This window comes from Octopus bimaculoides, chromosome 23, assembly GCF_046866305.1.
Source record: "Octopus bimaculoides isolate indiv1 chromosome 23, ASM4686630v1, whole genome shotgun sequence".
NCBI classification, from domain to species: domain Eukaryota; kingdom Metazoa; phylum Mollusca; class Cephalopoda; order Octopoda; family Octopodidae; genus Octopus; species Octopus bimaculoides.
In genome coordinates this window covers 23,770,917-23,790,916 of record NC_142950.1, presented here as the reverse complement: position 1 = coordinate 23,790,916, position 20,000 = coordinate 23,770,917, and the positions used below count along the sequence as shown (strand labels likewise).

The 20,000-nt window shown below is 38.9% G+C and overlaps 1 protein-coding gene across 1 annotated transcript in view; it reads right to left on the bottom strand.

The window, feature by feature from the left end:
• LOC128250610 (uncharacterized) overlaps nt 1-20,000 on the bottom strand; it is a 559,608-nt gene that overhangs the window by 416,074 nt on the left and 123,534 nt on the right. The window contains exon 5 of the mRNA XM_089340726.1: nt 9,932-10,354. Within this exon, the coding sequence (XP_089196852.1) occupies nt 9,932-10,074 (143 nt within the window). The 5' untranslated portion in view covers nt 10,075-10,354. The remainder of the gene's footprint in view (nt 1-9,931; nt 10,355-20,000) is intronic.

The window sequence follows — 20,000 nt, the reverse complement described above, 5'->3', positions numbered from 1 at the left end:
TGTGTGTGTATGAGTTTATTCGTCGTAAACATATGTGTGAGTGTATATACTTGAACATCTCTAAATTCTAATTGCTTTAGGAAATATTTGACAATGTTATTAGTTCTGGGGAGAACATCATGCTGTTTAACTATACAAGAAAATAATTCTATGTATACAGATTACTTATATATACATACATTCAGATATACATACATACATATTATGTATATACACACACCCATACACACACACACATATATATATAAAGGACTGAACCAGTGCGTGTGTTTATTACCGGCATAATGCCTCTCCCAAGGTTTAATTGTGTATATATATATATATATATATATATATATATATATATATATACGAGGGGGGTACCCAAAAGTAACCGGAAACGTTCTCTGTGGGACAAGCCCATTGTAGTTCAGGCTAAAAACTACTTGGTGCAACCCTTAGACATCAGTCTGCTGACCGGCGTCGTCGGCCGAGATCGTACAATTGACGAACTTATTGATATGCCTGATGTGTCCTGGAATTCCTACAAACGAATTTTGAGCGAGGAATTGCGAATGAAAAGAGTTGCAGCAAAATTCGTGCCTCGCTTGTCCACGGAAGATCAAAAGCAATCACGATTGAATGCATGTCGTGAACTAAAAGAACAGTTGGAAGTTGATCCGGATCTTTTTTCGAAGGTCATCGCTGGTGACGAAAGCTGGTGCTACGGAACTGTCACGTGTGGAAGAAGTGAAGAAAAAAACGATGGATGCATTAAAAGGCATCACTTCGAAAGAGTTCTATCACCACTTTGAATAGTGGAAAATGCGCCTGAACCGATGCGTTGCTTCATATGGAGAATACTTTGGAGGTAATAAAAGTGCAAACATGTAAAACTATGAATAAAATAATACTGCAAAATTCCGGTTTCTTTTGGGTACCTACTCGATATATATATATATTTCGTTTATGGACTATAAGACACTAAAAGAGAATGACTCTCCCCCCACACAACAGTATATATATGTATAAATAGGGAGAATTCACAAAAAAAAAACAACAGACGAAGACAGGTGGTGTAGAAAACAAACAGATGTATTAGTATAACGCTCGGAATTGAAAAAGTCTTTAACGTTTCGAGCCTACGCTCTTCCACAGAAAGGAACACAGAAAGAAACAAGGAGAGAAACAAGGAGAGAAAAAATGTGTGTAGTGGTTAGCGAACTATCATGGCGAATACCGGACAGAAGGGTCACACGGGAGAGCTAAGAAAGGGAGATAAAGTAGTAGTGATATATATATATATATATATATATATATATATATATATATATATATATATATATATATATATATATATATATAACTGATGTGTGTCTATCTGTATATGTGCATCACTAAAACTCGAGAACTACACCGCCGATTTCATTCAAATTTTACACATGCCTTACTTAGGCTCCATGCAGTGTCATGGGCCACAATATTTTCAGCTTCTTGCCTAATGCTATCCCAGAGCCATCTCTTATTTCTTACACTATTTCAGTATTACATGTCAAACGTGAAACAATAACATCTCTATTGTAATGTGAGATACTTTCAGTTTTAATACTTTCAATATCAATCCTGAAACTATTATCTCACTTGTATACATACATATATATACATATATATATATATATATATATATATATATATAGTTCTTTTTCTTTTTCTTTTTGTAGCTTCAGCTCAGAGCTGTGACCATGCTGGGGCACCACCGTTTTGCTACTCTGTTATTACTGAGAGCCTCCCTCAATATGTGGCACTTGGTGAAGAATGGTGTTTGATGTCGCTACCTTCATTTGAACCTCTTGCCGTAAGATAGGTTTATCTGGGACTCTCGATAGGAAGAGGTCCAGTTTTGATTTCAAAACACCTACATCCACTTTGTGTAGGTTCCTCAGGCTCTTTGAGAGAATACTAAAAATGTGTAGGTACCTGTAAAACCAGGCTGTCGCAGTAAATGGTCCTGAGGCGCGATGGCATTGCTGGAATCTTTGGCACTGTGCAGTGTCGACCCGTTCTAGCATTGGTGTAGCTTTCAATGCCAAAATTTGGTACAATTCCTTCCAGGATCTTCCAGATGTATATTACTGCATACCTCTCCTGCCTTCACTCCAGGGAGTAAAGTCTTAGCTGTTTCAGCCTTTCCAAGTATCTGAGCTGTTGCAATGAGACGATCGATCTTCAGTATGGTATATTTTGATACGTGTACTTCTGCATCCTCTACATCAGGGCTCAGCTGCTACCTTGCGCATAACATCTGAAGAGCGCAATGCTTTTACATATTTTTTTTCTTTGGAGGCGAATGGTGCCTTTCCTCAGGAACGTTTTTCTCCTTAAGCTCCCTGTCGTTTTGCGGGATCTCGAGTGAGTAAACCGGCAGTTTGTACCATCTTCCCTATGCCAACATTTGCCTGTATATATATATATATATATATATATATATATATATATATATAGATGTATATGTATAGGTGTATATGTATACATGCATATGTATAGATGTATATATATATACGTAGGTTATGAGAGGTAATGGTGTTAGTAAGACCCAAAGGTGTCAGGTAATGCTGAGTAAGTGCTATGGATAGACCATAGTTAAGCTCCAGGTTCGGAGATTATGCGAATAAAGAGTCCAACGTAGGTCATATATCAGCGTGTGTATATACAAAAAAACTTAATTTAGAATGAGAAAAAACCAAGGCTGTGAAGATTTTAGAACATTTATAAATAGAAGGTCTTACAGCTGTTTCCGGGATATTTATCATATCCCTTTATCGGAGACGGTGTGAGAAAATGGTTAAGTAATAGTTGATTTAGATAAGATACGAAATAGAGAGTGAAGTGGAGGTATGAAAATAAATGTGAGATATGCAGGGATATTGCATTTGTAGATCCATTATTTAGGCATCACTGCATATTTCACATCTATTTTCATTCCTCCACTTCACTCTCTATTTCGTATCTTATCTAAATTAACTATTACTTAACCATTTTCTCATACCGTCTCCGATGAAGGGATATAATAAATATCCCGGAAACAGCTGTAAGACCTATTTATAAATGTTCTAAAATATTCACAGCCTTGGTTTTTTTATCTCATTCTGAACAAAAATTATATATGTATATATATGTGTGTGTGTGTATGTGTGTGTGTGTGTGTGTGTGCGTGTGTATATGTATATATACATATATACATATGCATATATGTATATATATATATATACGTATATATCTATGTATGTCTATATGTATATATACGTGTATATATGTATATATACACAAACATTTATATGTATATATACATATTGTGCATATATATATATATATATATATACGTATATATCTATGTATGTCTATATGTATATATACGTGTATATATGTATATATACACACACATTTATATGTATATATACATATTGTGCATATATATATATATATATATACATGTATATATATACAATCATGTATATATATGCATGTGTATATATATACATATATATATATATATATATATATACATGTATATACATACATGTGCATATATATACATGTATACAATACATATACATGTATATACATACATGTATATATATGTCTATATATACATATGTATATATACATATCTATATATGTGGCTAGATAGATAGATAGATAGATAGATACGCACATAAATACACATACTGGTATCCGTATACACATATGCATCAACACACGTCCATACGAAGGCAAACTGAGAAACGTCTGTACACGCTGGTGGTGTTTATGAAAAATACCTGAAAACAGAATATTCGGATGAAGATAAAACTATGACATTTCAGAAACTTCATGGATGCAAGTGGAAGAATGTTTGTACGTGTGTGTGTGTGTGTGTGTGTGTATGTGTGTGTGTGTAACTGAGAGAAAGAGATTGAGACAGCACCGGGTATCAAGACAAAATAGATAGAAATATAGATAGATATGTATGGGTGTATATAAAACCATACATATTATACATACATGTATGTGCGTGTGTTTGTGTTTGTGACTGTGTGAGTGTGTGTGTAGGTGTCCGTGCCTGTGTGTATGAGAGAACGTGATTGAGACAGCACTAAGTAGCTAGATAAAATAGATAGAAAGATAGGCAGACAAATATGTATATGTATGTATTAAAACATACATACGTGTATGTGAAGTCTCAAATTAATAGCGGATCTCAAGACGTTCTAATGCTGTTACTTCACGATCATTGATTCAGTATAAAAGATGAGCTACAGGGACAGGCTAAAAGTTCTAAGGCTCCACTCCCTAGAGCTAAGGTGCGAAAGAAAGGTCCTTGAAGTTTTAGCACCTCACTTTGAGACTGTTGGCTTCGGACGATCCTTTTCATTTCACATGAATTAGTGACTATTTTCAAATATTCTCCGATGAATGTGTTTTTGTGAAATACAGCTATCGTGAATCTTCATCAAGTGCGAGTTAGCACCTCAACTAAGGTAAGTTTATTATCATTTAGTTATTACTGGGAACTGTATTGTAGGTCACATGATCCAGCTGTATTGTGTTTCTACCATGTGAGGCCCAAGTATGAAGATGTCATGTACATATCTCAGAGCCAGATGGTTCGGCTTAAGTCGTGGTGTTCCTAAACACGTTTCCACAAAGTATTCCGTGGATATCAAAAATAAAAACACAAACAACAGAAGTCAAAAGGATGTACACAGTGAAAGTATTAGGTTCATGCTCAGTTTAAGATAAAAAAAGAAGGAGGCAATGTGATCTTTCAAGCATGGCTCTTCTTCAGGAAGAGAAGGAAAAGAATAGTACGAGAAAAGCATGTGTGTGGTTTTGAAGGCTGAAGTAGATATATTTGCCGTCACTGGCGATAATAGCTCTTGGGGGCTATTGATCATACTGTCCAATAGCCCCAATTGATTTCATATCAAGAATGGAGCAGGCAATGATTTAACACCTCTGTTGTGACTACCAGATTTCCTACATATTCAAGAAGTGGTCGTAACAAATTGCCATAACATACTTAAACTTGAATAAAGTCGCCTTTGTGATAAACAGTTATTACAATAATATTTCTATGAAGTTGAAGATTTATTTCATTATTCCCAAAACGAATTGAAGGTTATCGAAGTTGATACTGGCAGGAGAATTTATGATAAGTTATGCAATCACAGAACCAAATACATGCTGCTTTGCCTTCAGAACTCTCTCACGTCTATCATTGCTCTGGCTGCCCACTTCCTGCCCATTGTACCTGAAAGCAAACTAAATTAATTTGATGTTCAATTGTGTTATTGTTTAAGTGCAGATCTCTACAGAAAATATTACTGAATAACAGTACAAGTTAAAGATATAAAAAAATAGACCTTATAATACAAAATAGAATTTTTTTATCTAACATTATGGCTAATTCAACCTTCTTACCACATTTGTCAGTGTGCGTTCAAAAAATATTCTTGCTAATGAGTTGTGCCAAAACAAAAAAACTCTAATTTGTTAAAGGCAGAGAGGGCAAAAAATGTATAACTAGATTAGTAGAAAATGATATAGAATATTGCTCGAGGGAAATCGGAAATGAATTAATCAGAATTTGGAAGAAAGAGCTGTAAGCAAAAGATGCTTAAAAAAGAATTTTATAAAAAAGAAGAAAATCACAAATTGTTTATTCCATTAAGAAGAGCTGAAGAGAAATAACTATTGAATATTTCCATGAAAATAAAAGAAACTATTATATTTCTATTTAAATTGGATATTTTAGGAATTTTTTTTTCTCATGGTTATCTTGCGAACTCATGTAAAAGGCTTTCTTAAAATTTCAATGGCAGCTCTTGTTAAAAAATTATACAATAAGAGTTTGAATAATCTATAAATATTATATGGATCAAATTAAATCAGTGAAAATTGTTACTCGATTATTTCAGTTTCAAATCTCTGCATCTATAAGATTTGTATTTTTCTGATATACAGAACACATTGGTTTATACAACTGTAACTGTAGAAACCCGAAACCGTATGTGTACTGAATGATGCTTGTTTTAACAGTTTCTGTTCTAAACTAAATAAATTTTCTTGATTTTTTAAACATCTGAACCATTCGTTAATACACACACTTTCTTGTGATCAAATAATAAAACGGGTAAGAGGTGCGCAATCGTAGGAATAGGTATATATGTGAAATATGATGCTTCAACGGGGACGCAGTACTATAACACAAATACATCCCAACAAATATTACCCCAACAGAATCCCTAACGAACACAATTTATCACAAAAGCTCTCAGACCGAGTATTTAGTAATAACCGAATTATCAACAGTGGATCGTGTAGACTAAAATGATGTATCTGACAATTCTTTGGAAACAACACTCTAGTTCACAGTACCTTGGTGAAACAAACGTCCTATACTGTGAGATATAGAGATGGTAACGCATGCCAGTGTCACCGCTGTTAATTTTATTCTTCTTTTGGGTAAAGATATAAAACTTGATGCACTGATATTTCACTCCTATACTTTTTACTTCCTTTCCTGTCTCTTGTTTTATTCTCTTATTGTCGTTGATGTATCTATTTTTCAAACACAGGATATATCATATACGGTCCATTAAGAACTTGGTTTCTTTAAACTCACTTTTTACGTATACAAGCTGGTTAACATGACTACAGTATCGAACAGTACGTCTATGATACCATGTTTATTCAAAATAAAAACCATCTTACGACAATAGCTAAAATGTGAGTAACTAAAATATTTGTGCTATCATCAATTACGATAGAACATTTTTGTGTCTTGCAGACATTCTTTAACACTAGGGTTTCATAGAAAGCTGTTCCCTCCGGAAAGACGTATGAATGTTATATTCTTTTCTTTGATAAATTCTTCTATTTTATTGTCTAGAAATGCTGTCTTAAATATTGTCAGAAAATTATCAATGTTTGAAAAGAGAATATTATGTTCAGCAAAATATTTCAATCATAAGTACGGGACCAGAATGTTTGTGAGAAGGAGTGAATCATTTAAATCGATTCCAGTACTTGATTGATATTCATTTTATCGACCCAGGAAAGTTTAAAAGTAAATTTTACTTCGGCGAGATTTCAACTCATAACCTTGTATGATAATAAAAAGTGAGAGGGAGGAGGAGTCAGAGAGACGGGTATGAAAATGTGAAAAACAGAAAAGAGAGAATGGAGGACAAATTGTTGGGAGGCTTGAGTTTAAAAAGAATGGTCGTAAAACTAAGTACTGTGGAAGGTGTGAGATTCAAGGAAATTTGTTAAAAAGAGGGAATGCTATATTAGATAGTCCCCTAATAGGCGCAGGCGTGACTGCGTAGTAAGAAGCTTGCTTCCCAACCACATGGTTCCGGGTTCAATCCCACTGCGTGAGACCTTGGGCAAGTGTCTCCTACTATAGCCTCGGGCCGACCAGACCCTTGTAAGTGGATTTAGTAGATGGAAACTGAAAGAAGTCCGTCGTATACATATGTATGCATTTATGCGTGTGTGTCTTTGTTTGTCTCCCCACCGTTGCTTGACAACATACTTGTGTGTTTGTCTCCGTAATGCAGCGATCCGGTCAATGAGACGGATAAAATAAGTACTAGGCTTACAAAAAATAAGTCCCAGGGTCGATTTCTTCGACTAAAACCCTTTAAGGCAGTGCTGCAGCATGGCCGCAATCAAATGACCGAAACAAGTAAAAGAATAAAGGAATAATCTTTAAAATAAGCAGCGTAACATGTTGGTGACTTGGTTTCGTATAAGTGATTCATGCGTTTAAATAAGGAATATCCCATTCAAAGTGGGGAGGGGCGATTTTGTTGCCTTTCCCATGCGCGAAATTTTACGAAAAACCAGCACAATAAAAATTATTTTTTTCCAAGTAATGTGGCTGGGTTTGTTTTTCGAAAATTTTAATCAGAGGCACAGAAAAAAAATAATTTCAATTTTTTGTGCATTAAAAAGCCAAAGCTGTTAGACGCTGGCGTACAGCGATCGATATATACGCAGTGAACGTTTTCTCCATTTGCGTGCACTAAGGTTTAGGGCAAGCAAGTGTAACATCGAAATAACTTGAAAAGAATGCATGTGGGAATGCCGTTATAATGAATGCTCATTTAAATGTATTTTGCATGGAGTTGATGTACTTTTTAATAGGAGAGGAGTGCCTGCAGGCTGGTTCTTCTCAAGTTTATGCATTTCCAGGTTCAATGTGTTTCAAATAAGTACTGACAATTGAAGGTGATTGCAAAGACAAAGAACTTTTTTTAACAATTTTAACAGTGAGAACATTGGACAAAATATGTTATTGACATTAATAGTTTGTACCTCAGCTAATTACTGTTGAGAACTGCATAATCCATGTGTCATGTTAGAGATCTAAAAGGCATTTTCGAATTTCGTTTTTTTCTTTAATCCAGGCAACGCTGGATATTTCTGCTAGTATATATATATATATATATATATATATATATATATATATATATATATATATATATATATCAGAAGGCTTGGAGGTGATGTACAGGAATTATATATTAGAAAAAATAAGTACCTTATTATTTTTTCTAATATATATATATATATATATATATATATATATATATATATACATACATACATGTGTGTGTGTACGTACACACACACACACATATATATATATGATCTTGATCAAGATATAATACGCCTATAGGATCAGTGAGTTCTATGCACCCAGCAACACTAGATGCCGGTCAGGCAGGAAAGCTACTAAAACCCCACTCAGAAGTTGAGCTCATATTTAAATGCCATTAAAAAAATATAGCCAAAATGGCGCTTATAAGATTAACAGAGGACTTAAGAGACGACTTATGTCATAGTTACTGTGTCTGTAGAGATAAGAATTACATTTGTGTCAGTCTTTCTATTTATTGATTAAGCAGAAAACCTTTTTATGCGTGCGAAGTATTTAAAGTTGCTCACGACTCTCTCATTGCGTAGTTGACAATAGACACAATAGCTATAAGTTCCAGGACAATGTTTCTATCTCCTCATGTTGTCAGACGAAAAAGTCGACTGGTATGAAAATAGCAAACCAATGTGTTTATTAAGAAAGATTACAATATAGTGAATATATTGTGTGCGTGCTGCATAGGTTAATACTAGTTATTTTTATGCGCATATTTTATATCACAGTTGGTTATCGGTTTCCAATAGGCCAATCATTGTTTCGCTGCTCTCATGACATCGACAGTAATAGTGAAGTATCTGTAACTCGCTTCATTCAAAACAAATATCCCCTGAGATTTCATTCGTAAAAAGGGTTTATATTGTCTCGGCAAGTTTATATATCCTACGTTGATATATATCGCAGAATTGTAGAGACATACACACATATATGAATGTGCAGAAACCCTTTATGTATGTCCGTGTGTGTATGTGTGTGTTTGCACCTTAAGATGTCTACATGCAGTAAAGATGAATGTAACCGTTGAGAGCTGTGATCACTATTAACTATCGACGTAGCCATCTGGTCTGTTCATGGCAAAGTAAAAAAAAGAAAAGAACTATATTAGTTTGAATACTTTAGAGTAAAAGTTAGGATCTATTTTCTAGTCGTTGTTTTTTGTTTTAGTTTAGATATCTGATCGCTGCTACTTTGAGTCACGTTTTTAATGCCGTTGAGAAAAACATAAAACAGCCTTTCATTATATTACATCTTTGTACATGTAATCCATCATGTTAATTTAACAGGAAAAGTAGCAAAATACTGTCTTAGTTTCACTTCTTTTTCAGTGCTAATTACTTAAATCTGCTAACTTGTAGAAAAGAAACAAAGAAGAAGAAAGCAAGATAAATAGAAAATAAAACAAAATTCAGAAAAAAAAACGAAAGAGGGCAACGTGTAACTAGGTAAATGAAGAAAAGTTTAACTTACGAAATGAGATCCGGGTAAAAGGAGTCCACGTTCACCCTTAATTCTGTGTCGTCTGCTCTTGTTGACATGCTTTGATAATGTTTTGTGTGTGAATATCTGCCGTTGCTTTCACTTTTGTTGTTCTTTAAATCAGGATTAGACATATATTGTTCATTATTCAATGTTACCGTTGTCAACCTTTCTTGTTGTGTTATTTAAAAGTCATCTTCCGTTCACAACTTCGGATGATTGTTGTTGCTGCTACTGTTGCTGCTGCTACTGTTGCTGCTGCTACTGCTGCTGTTCTAGCTTTAACAACACCTGCGTTGTCTTATTTGATCAAGTTATTGTTCTTGTATTGTCCTTGTTGTTCGTCATCATTAACGAGAAGACATTTTCTGTACAGTCATTTCCAAAGTGTTAACCCACAATAAACACAACACGCTGTCAACGAAGACCAAGAGATACTTCAGTTAAAATAGCGGTTACAATGACAATTTATTTATTTTACCGATTTATTTATTTAAAAGCACTCTATATCCAGGACAAGGGTGAGGGCATAGGTAGTGAGATACTAGTAAACTGATTCTGCCTTCCAGGCTTGATACTCAATTCTAAATATATATTCACACTGCTAATGCTCTCGATAAATGGATGAACGCCACAACGGCAACACTTACTCCCTGATGTGATTGATATTTCAGAAATACACACACACACACATATTGATGTTTCTATAACGTGATAGTAGCCCTAACTCTTCGAAACGCTTAGTTTAGTATAATGGTAGCTGATGAAGGAAATGTTCTCTATGGCCTGTGTGTTTTCTCTGCTCTGTTTATGTTCTGTTTTTCATTTTGTCCACGTTTTTTTTTTGTGACGTCCTGTACCCAGATATGCATCTATATATACATGTAGATGTAGGTATGTACATACATGTACGTATATATGCATATACTCACATTATTTGTATTATGATATATATATATATATATATATATATATATATATATATATATATATATATATATATATACACATGTGCGTGTGTAAGTGTCGGTGTGTGTATGTTCGTGCGCGTATGTGTGTACGTGCGTTTGTGTGTACAAAAATATAATGTATAAAGTAGAGAGTTGGTTTCAGAGAATCAATCAGGTTTTACGGTTACTACTCCTACAATGAATCGGCTACCGAAAATCTAAAACATACAAGCAGTAAATATTTCGACGGTTTCCTTTACAATCGAATTTTCGAATTTTTGCTTTCCATAAAACAATGTGCATAAAAAGAATGTATTTTTTGTGTAACAGTTGTATTCAGTTATGTAACAGAGGTAACATTGAATAATGAACAATATGATGTTCCTGGATGTATATTATATATATGAGTTAGTTTTCTCTATTATAGATCTCTATGTGAACATACAATTATATTATTATATAATATTAAATATACATTTGATGTAAAATATACGTATTTAGTTTAGAATGTTCAAATTAACATATTACGTGAAGATTATGAAAAGGCTGCAATCTTCTGGGGATCAAATGTAAATGCTAAAACTGTATCCACCTCTCAGACTTTCTGATTTTATAAATATATGCATACATAGATGTATGCGCATATATATAAATTCAAAGTGAATATGGTACTTAAGTTTAGGCACCAGAATTTGGTATGGTATTATCCAAACAATTCCAAAAAATAAGGTGATCAAAAATCAAAATAAGTAACAAGGATATTCAAGGTTACTGCAGTACGATCGTTTCATGTGACTCAATTTATTTAAGCATGAAACGATCGTACTGCAGTAACTTTGAGTATCCTTGTTGCTTATTTTGATTTTACACACACAGAGAGAGAGAGAGAGAGAGAGAGAGAGAGAGAGAGAGAGAGAGAGAGAGAAAGAGAGAGAGAGAGAGAGAAAGAGAGAGAGAGAGAGAGAAAGAGAGAGAGAGAGAGAAAGAGAAAGAGAGAAAGAGAGAGAGAGAGAGGAGATACACACACATAGGCTTACATACCTATGCCTACATAAGTAAATACATGCACTCGCTCCATGCAGCTCATTCATTCTGGTATAACAGAGACTTTAAAAACATCCAACAATATGAGCAGGACAACTTGGTCTTGTCCAATAGCGACACGATATAAACACTACTCATATTGCAAAATCACTCTTACAACACTACAACCTCTCAGGAACAACTTTTCGTAATTTTTCCTATAAACTTTAGGCTCCGCAAATACATATTTTTAAATTTTTTTTTTTTCCTTCTACAATGCACCAGTACGCTCCCAAATTATAAACAATTCCTATATCGGAAACCGCAGGAGATCCACGCAAATTCTGAACCGTTCAAAGCAGAGGCCGTTCGATATCTAGACAATAATGACTCTACCGTTGCTCCTCCGACCTAAATTGTAATTCATCTATATGTTCAACCACCATCGTTACAATCCTTACTACTAACACTGCTGTTACTGCTGCTACTACTACTACTATATTGCCACTGTTTTTCTAATCACCACTGTCAGCAAAGCCCTCTTGACACAAACGCCTTTTCAACGCATCATCCCTGCAGCGTTTCATTTCCAATAACTCTCGTAGGAAATACACACGCATCTCCTCCCCGCTCGCAACTTCAATATTCAGACTATTCCCTCGTTTCATACAATTTTCTGCCAAACAGAAACCCTGCCTACAAAGATTCAAAGCGAACATCAATAAGATTGCCGCCAGTCTGCAAGGCTGAGCATATTTGCTATGGGGTTTTGCCGTGATTTAATAAACGAAACAGAACCTTCTCGTGCGAAGTGTTTGCATATTACGTACGTTCACATATAATCGTTTGTTAACTTTATACATGTGACGAAGGAATATTTAGAGACAAATCTACTTGTCTTTACATACGAACCGTTTGACACATACACAGATAAGTGATAATGCACATACATGTTTGCACATACTCCTAGCATTTCATCCGAAAATAGTTATACAAATAGAATATAAGTATTTAGCTTCGTTAGTATAAAAGTTTTTTCAAAATATAGACACACGCAAACCGTATAAATACGTGTGTGTTTGAGTAAATATATATTTATGTTTGTGTATATGTGTGTGTGTGCGCGTGCATATATATATATATACATGTATGTGTTATATATATTATATATATATATATATAATAATTTTTCCAGAGGATGTTAACATAGAGTGGTGAATAAATCGATATATCGAATTTGAAGTCTCTGTCTCTTTTGAATATGAAAATTTAAAAGTTTAAAAACCTTATATATATATATGTATATATATATATATACATATATATATATATAAGTAGATAGATACATTTCTTTTATTAGCCACACAGGGCTCAACGAAGATGGGACAAATACAATGTAGAGCTTTTCTTTTTGGAAGGGGGAAAGGAAGGAAAAAAAAAAAAGAAAAAAAAAAAAAAAAATTGGTGGTGTCGATCAAAAGGGATCGTAGGAAGGGAAAAAGGGGCAGTTCGATCAAAAGGGATCGAAAAAAAAGAAAAGGAAAGGCCGATCAATAGGGATCGTGTATCACACAGTAATGTTCTCGTGTAAAAAGAGGGGAGGACAGTTTAGGTTTAGCCGTGGAAGGAAAAGCCTACGGAAAAGACCACGGTAACCTTGGTCAATATTCTCATTGAAGAAACTATAACAGTAAGTGACTCTCTTTTGCCTTTTTGTTTTATTTATTTTTTCTTGTTCATAGGGTTATGCTCAAGATGGCTCCGTCGTTCACACGTGCCATCCTTGCTACATTCACCCATCTTTTTTTGAAGCATTCACTAGACAAGACTTCCCTTTCTACTCTCAACTTCCTCTTCAGGTGATACTTGAAGAAGTTGATGAGATATTGCCCAGAGAGGAAAGTCTTTGTCTCTAGACCTTTCAGACGCGTCCACCATACACATTCTTTCGCCATAGCCACAAGTACGATGAAAATAGCTCTTCCTTCCCGTTTAAAGGAAGGAGGCGCGACAATATTCACGATAGACTCGGCTGATAGACCGACTCGTCCCACACGCGATAGCAGTTGTTCGACGTAAGCCCACAGCTCGGAAATGGTGGGACACTGTACGAGTGCGTGCAGAACGGTTTCGTCGCTCTGCCGGCATCTCGGACAGGTCGGCCCCGTGTTTCTCGAGCCATGCCTGTAGAGCTTATCCCGAACGGGTAGTGCTTCTCGATAGCACTGCCAGGCCAGGGATCTCTGGAAGTTGTCCATAGGTCCCGGCCCGAAGGTCGTCTTAAACAGGCGGGTCAGGTATTCCTCGTCGACGCCCAGGTTCGCCCCGAGATCGTCGTCGTACCTTCCCTCCACTAATCCACTATAGAATGCGTTAGTTGTGATGCAGTCGCTCAAGGTTGACCCGGGTTGTTGGAGTTGCCGAAGAGCAGCGCGACACTCGCGGTGCCATTCGCCCTTCCTCGGCCTCTTCTTGATCCATGACTGCAGTTCGGTCATGGAGACGAGCTGCGGGAAAGCGCGCCGCACAAACGGTGACCACACCTGTTCACCGCTGTCTACGTAGAGCCGGAGATGTCGCAGTCTCAGCGCGTGTCTGCGCATCATCAACCACGGCATGCCCAGTCCTCCTTTTAACGGGTGTTGGCAGCAAACGGATCGCCTAACCATCGGAACGCTTCCTTTCCACAAGAAGCGGAAGAGGATGCGCTCCAGTTTGGTGATGGTAGGGTCGGGACAAGGAACGACGGTCAGGCGGTAGTAGATGACGGACGCGATGTACGTGTTCGCCACCTCCGCCCGACCTTTCAGGGAAAGCTTCCTCTCGGCCCATTGCCGGGCTAGAGTGGCCACCCTTCTCGTTATCTCGTCCCAGTTCTTCTCCGTTTGGAGGTCTGGACCAAACCAGACCCCGAGCATCTCAACCGGACCGTCAGTCCAACGTCCCACGACGGAGGCGCTACTTGACGGCATGGGGTTGCTTCTCCAGGTGCCGAGCCGCAAGCCCACTGACTTATCCCGGTTGATTTTCGCTCCCGTTACCGCTTCGTAGTCTCTCAGTGTCTCGCCGACAAGCTCGATGTGCTTTTGGCTAGACACTATGACGGTGACGTCGTCCGCGTATGCCGACACGCTCGTCCCGCATCCCAACTCTCGCGGGATGCCCCTCAGCGTCGCCAGCTTCCGCGGTAGTGGCTCGAGAGTCAACACGTACAGAAGCGACGAGAGGGGGCATCCCTGACGGACCGAACGTGCAATGTCGAAGGGTCTTGATAGATGCCCATTGACGCGAACTACCGAACGGATGCCTCTGTACAAGGCAGCCATCCAGCCGCGGAAAATGGGACCGAAGCCGGCTGCTATGAGGACAGCCTCCAAGTATTGATGGTCTACCCTATCGAAAGCTTTCGATTGATCTAAATTGATCAGGGCCCCACCCATGCCAGGTTCCTTAACTACCCTCTCTATGATGTAGCGCATCAGATGGAGGTTGTCATGGATGCTCCTGCCCGGCACCGCGCACGTTTGCGCCTTGCCGATCAGTTTCTCGATGACAAGCGCCAACCGCTTGGCTAACACCTTGGCCAAAATTTTCAAGTCTGCATTGAGCAGAGTGATGGGCCTAAAGTTATCTATGACGTCCCCCTTGTTTGGATCTTTCTTCAGCAGCGTTACGGCTCCTCGACTCACAAAACCGGGAATGCTCCCGTTTTGCTGCCAGTTGCAGTACACCGCCACCAAGACGTCTCCAAACAAGTCTGGCTTACAGTTGTAAAGCTCGTAGGGCAGACCATCCAAACCCGGAGATTTGTCCCTCGAGCATCCCGCCATCGCGTCCCTCACTTCCGCCGCCGTGATGGCACCTTCGCAGCACTCCGCCTCTCTTGCCGAGAGTCGTGGCAGGCTGTGCAGGTAGGCACTGAAGTCCACCCTGCGTTCTCGCTCGCCATTCGTCCCAAACAGTCGAGCAAAGTGCCGCTGAAAGGCCTCACACATTTTGCTTGGCTCGAGCAGTTCGCGCCCCTGTTCGTCCACCAGAGAACGAATGGTGGCTTTGTTGCCCTGTTGCGCCTCCGCCACCCGGGCCTCTCGTGCGGCTCCAACACCTTCGTTTCTTAGAGCACGCATCCTAGCCCTGACAACGCACCCTTCGTGTTTGGCGTTGAAGTGTTGGTCAAGGGCCAACCTCGCCGCCAAAACGTCGGATGCGATGCCACTTCTAATTGCCTCTTCTAGCTTCTTAACTAGTTCACCCTCTACTCTGTTTCTGTCTATGGCTAGTGCTTTGCTATACCTAACCGCTTCTGCTTTTATTGCTCTCTTGAGGGCAAACCACCATTTGTTATTGATGATGGCTCCTGTCAAAGCCCTCTTTACTAACGTGCTAATCCGGTCTCTGAAAACTGGTCTCGACGGGAAAGACGCGTTTAGTTTCCAGTAACCGGAGCCCTGCCTATGTGTCTTATCTAAGTCTAGCGTACACGTCACAAGTTTGTGATCCGTGTAGCTGACTATGTGAAATTGTGGACACCCTATGCTATCTCTATCTACTCTCCTACACAGTATTCTATCTAGATACGATCTCGACGACCCGATGCGGTTTGTCCATGTCCACATTGGCGCATTCGGGTAATCGAGTCGGTACCTGTCAGACAGTTGAAAGCGTCTGAGCAGGTCTTTGAGGCATTTGCATCCCCGTCTATTCCTATCTCTGCCCACATAGTCTAGATGCGTGTCCAAGGTAGCATTCCAATCCCCCACTAAAAGTAAAGGACGAGACGTTCCTAGGAATACTTCTAGACGTCGAAAGAAATCCGGCCTACCTGTTAAAGGTGGTGCGTATACTGATACGAGTCGAAAAGCACACCCATCGCTGCCATCGACATCCAGAACAACCAATCTACCCTCCGGGTCTATGAATACTGTCTTTACTTCGAGATCCAGACTCTTGCGAAAGAGTACCGCCGTGCCACTACCGCCCATTCTCGGCAGACAGGGAGAAAAATAAATGTTAAACTGTCTGCCAAACATGGACGATAGGGCCCGCGGATCATGGAGTCTGGTCTCGCTTATGGCTATGATTTCTAGTTTATGTGACTTTATGTCATTTAGGAGGTACCCTTGTTTCCAAGGGGACCCCAAGCCACGCGCATTTACACAACCAATCTTGAGCATCATTTTGATTTGAGTGTTAAAGTTTTATAAAGAGAGTCACTTACCGTTTGAGAGTTTTTGTGTCTCCTCCTTCGGGTTTTCTTCGAGGAGATCACTATATAGTTTTTTCGCCAGGTATTTTTGGCATTTGCCAACTGCCTTTGGAAAAATAGATTTTAGTGTGTGGTGCAGGGTTGGTGTTATGTGTAGTATTTTGATGTGTTCTGGCGGTGTTGTGTATGGGTGGTTGCTGGTTTTTATGTCTTCGTTTGTTATGTTTGTTTTTGTGTTGATGCATTCCATCAACTCTGAGTTTTTTGTGTTGATGGCAGTGAGCATTGTGTGTGTACTTGCTTTTGGGGTTTTGTTGCTTGTGTTGTAGTTGTGTGTGCTTGTGTTGGTGTCTGGAGTGTTTTCGGGAGTTGTGTATCTCCCTGCTTTGTTTGTGTTTGCTTTTCTTTTCTTGCTCCTCTTCCTCCTTCCTTTCTGGGCTATTTGCCATTCCTCATTACTTTCATCTTCCGACGAAGGTTCTGAGGAATCGGAAGGGGGTAGGGGCAAATTGTGAGCGTCTGTGTGTGCTTGTGTGAGTGGTTGTGTTGCTGTTTTTGTTGGTGCTGATGGCTTGTTATTTGTGTGAGGTGTGTGTGATGTGGGGGAGGGGGAAACAGTCTTGGAATTTTCTTTCTTTTCCCCTGCTTCCTCACTTGTTGTTTTTGCAGATGCTGTTGTCTTCTCAGTTGCCAGTGTTGCTTGTGTTTCTCTTGTTTTGATTGTTGATGGTGGTGTTGGTAGTAGGGTTTTTTTCCGGGTTTTGGTGGTTGCCCTTGTTGCTTTTTTTGGTTGGCGGCGGTTGGGCAACTGTCCTTGAGGTGTGCCTCGCTGCCGCATACATAACAACGTGGCCGCCTTCCTTCCACCACTACATATAACTTGTGGTCCTTTGCCAGTTGGATGTGTGTGGGGATCTTTTGGCACTCCTCTTCAGTGATGTGGAGGAGGACTTCGACTTTTTTTCCTCCTTCCCAGTTTTTCTCCTCTGCAGTAGCAATTTCTAATATATTTGCCTCCTCCATTTCGAGGCATATAGAACCTACTATCCACTGTGTTTCCACTTGTGAAGGGACATTCTTTACTGTCACCTTCGTCACTCTCTGTCCAAGATAACTCGGTATCATCACCAAGTCATCTGTGTGGAGAGAGAGTGTTGAAAATTCCTTCGCTAACTGTTCGCTCTTAAAGCGTACTAGGACCGTGGCAAATTTTCGTCCCCAAGTAACATGACTTTGAAAGGGCCATATCGGTTTGAGACAAATCTCAAGTCGCTTCGTTTTCTTGTTGATAAGTCTGTATGATATGTGCTTCTTGTTTGTATTTTCAATGATTGCTTTTGGTATGTGTATTTGTACAGTGTCACCTTCTTTCGTGAGAAGGGATTTTGTATCATTGATTTGTTTTTGGGTGAATGTTAATATTGTTCTTTTTTCTTTCGTTGCATCGGCAAAATTTGTTTTTGTGATGCTGGCAGATATGTTGTTTGTGGCGTTTGTGTTGTTGTTTATCTTGTTCGTCTTGTAGTTGTTGATGGTGGTATTGACAGTGGTGTTGGTACTGCCAGGTTCAAAGGTGGTGGTAGTGGCGGCAGAGTTTGTCGAAGTAGTGGTGGTGTTGGTGTTGAAGGTCGGTGTCCTGTTGTTGTTGCTGTTGTTATTGTCACTGGTAGTAGCAGTGGTGAGGACAGTGGTCGTGTTAGCAAGGACATTTGTGTCGTTGTCGTTGTTGTTGTTGTCTTTGTCGTTGTTGTTGTTGTTGTCACTGGTGACGGTGGCAGGCAAGACTGCTGTAGCAGCAGAGTTTGTACACGTGATGGTGGTAGTGGTGGTGGTTGAGGCAGCAGCAGTTGACTCAGAATCATTGCTCTTCTTCATCACTTGTCTGCGTTCATGCGGAACGGCATTAAGTGTTTTCGCCTCTGGCATTAGGAGCGGGAAGTCGGCCTCGTTGAAAACCTTAGCCATATTCGTTTTAAAGAATATGGCTAGGAACGAGGAAGATATGTTTGAATTTTTGGAAATAAGGCTCTAAATAGAGCTATTTCCGATTTGAAAAATATATGTTCACGAAGTATTTTGTGTTATACACAACTTATACAAAATTTTAAAACAAAATAGGTCTTTTAAGAGGTGAAAAATGCAACTTACATGGGAGCCGATGTGTCTACCGTCCGTCCATGATGATAGATAGATAGATAGATAGATAGATAGATAGATAGATAGATAGATAGATAGATAGATAGATAGATAGATAGGTAGATAGATAGATAGATAGGTAGATAGGTAGACAGACAGACAGCTAGACAGACAGACAGACAGACAGCTAGACAGACAGACAGACAGACAGATAGCTAGACAGACAGACAGATAGCTAGACAGACAGACAGACAGACAGCTAGACAGACAGACAGACAGCTAGACAGACAGACAGATAGCTAGACAGACAGACAGATAGCTAGACAGACAGACAGATAGCTAGACAGACAGACAGATAGCTAGACAGACAGACAGCTAGACAGACAGACAGCTAGACAGACAGACAGCTAGACAGACAGACAGCTAGACAGACAGACAGCTAGACAGACAGATAGCTAGACAGACAGACAGCTAGACAGACAGACAGCTAGACAGACAGATAGCTAGACAGACAGACAGACAGACAGACAGACAGACAGACAGACAGACAGACAGACAGACAGATAGCTAGACAGACAGACAGACAGATAGCTAGACAGACAGACAGACAGACAGACAGACAGACAGCTAGACAGACAGACAGACAGCTAGACAGACAGACAGATAGCTAGACAGACAGACAGATAGCTAGACAGACAGACAGATAGCTAGACAGACAGACAGATAGCTAGACAGACAGATAGCT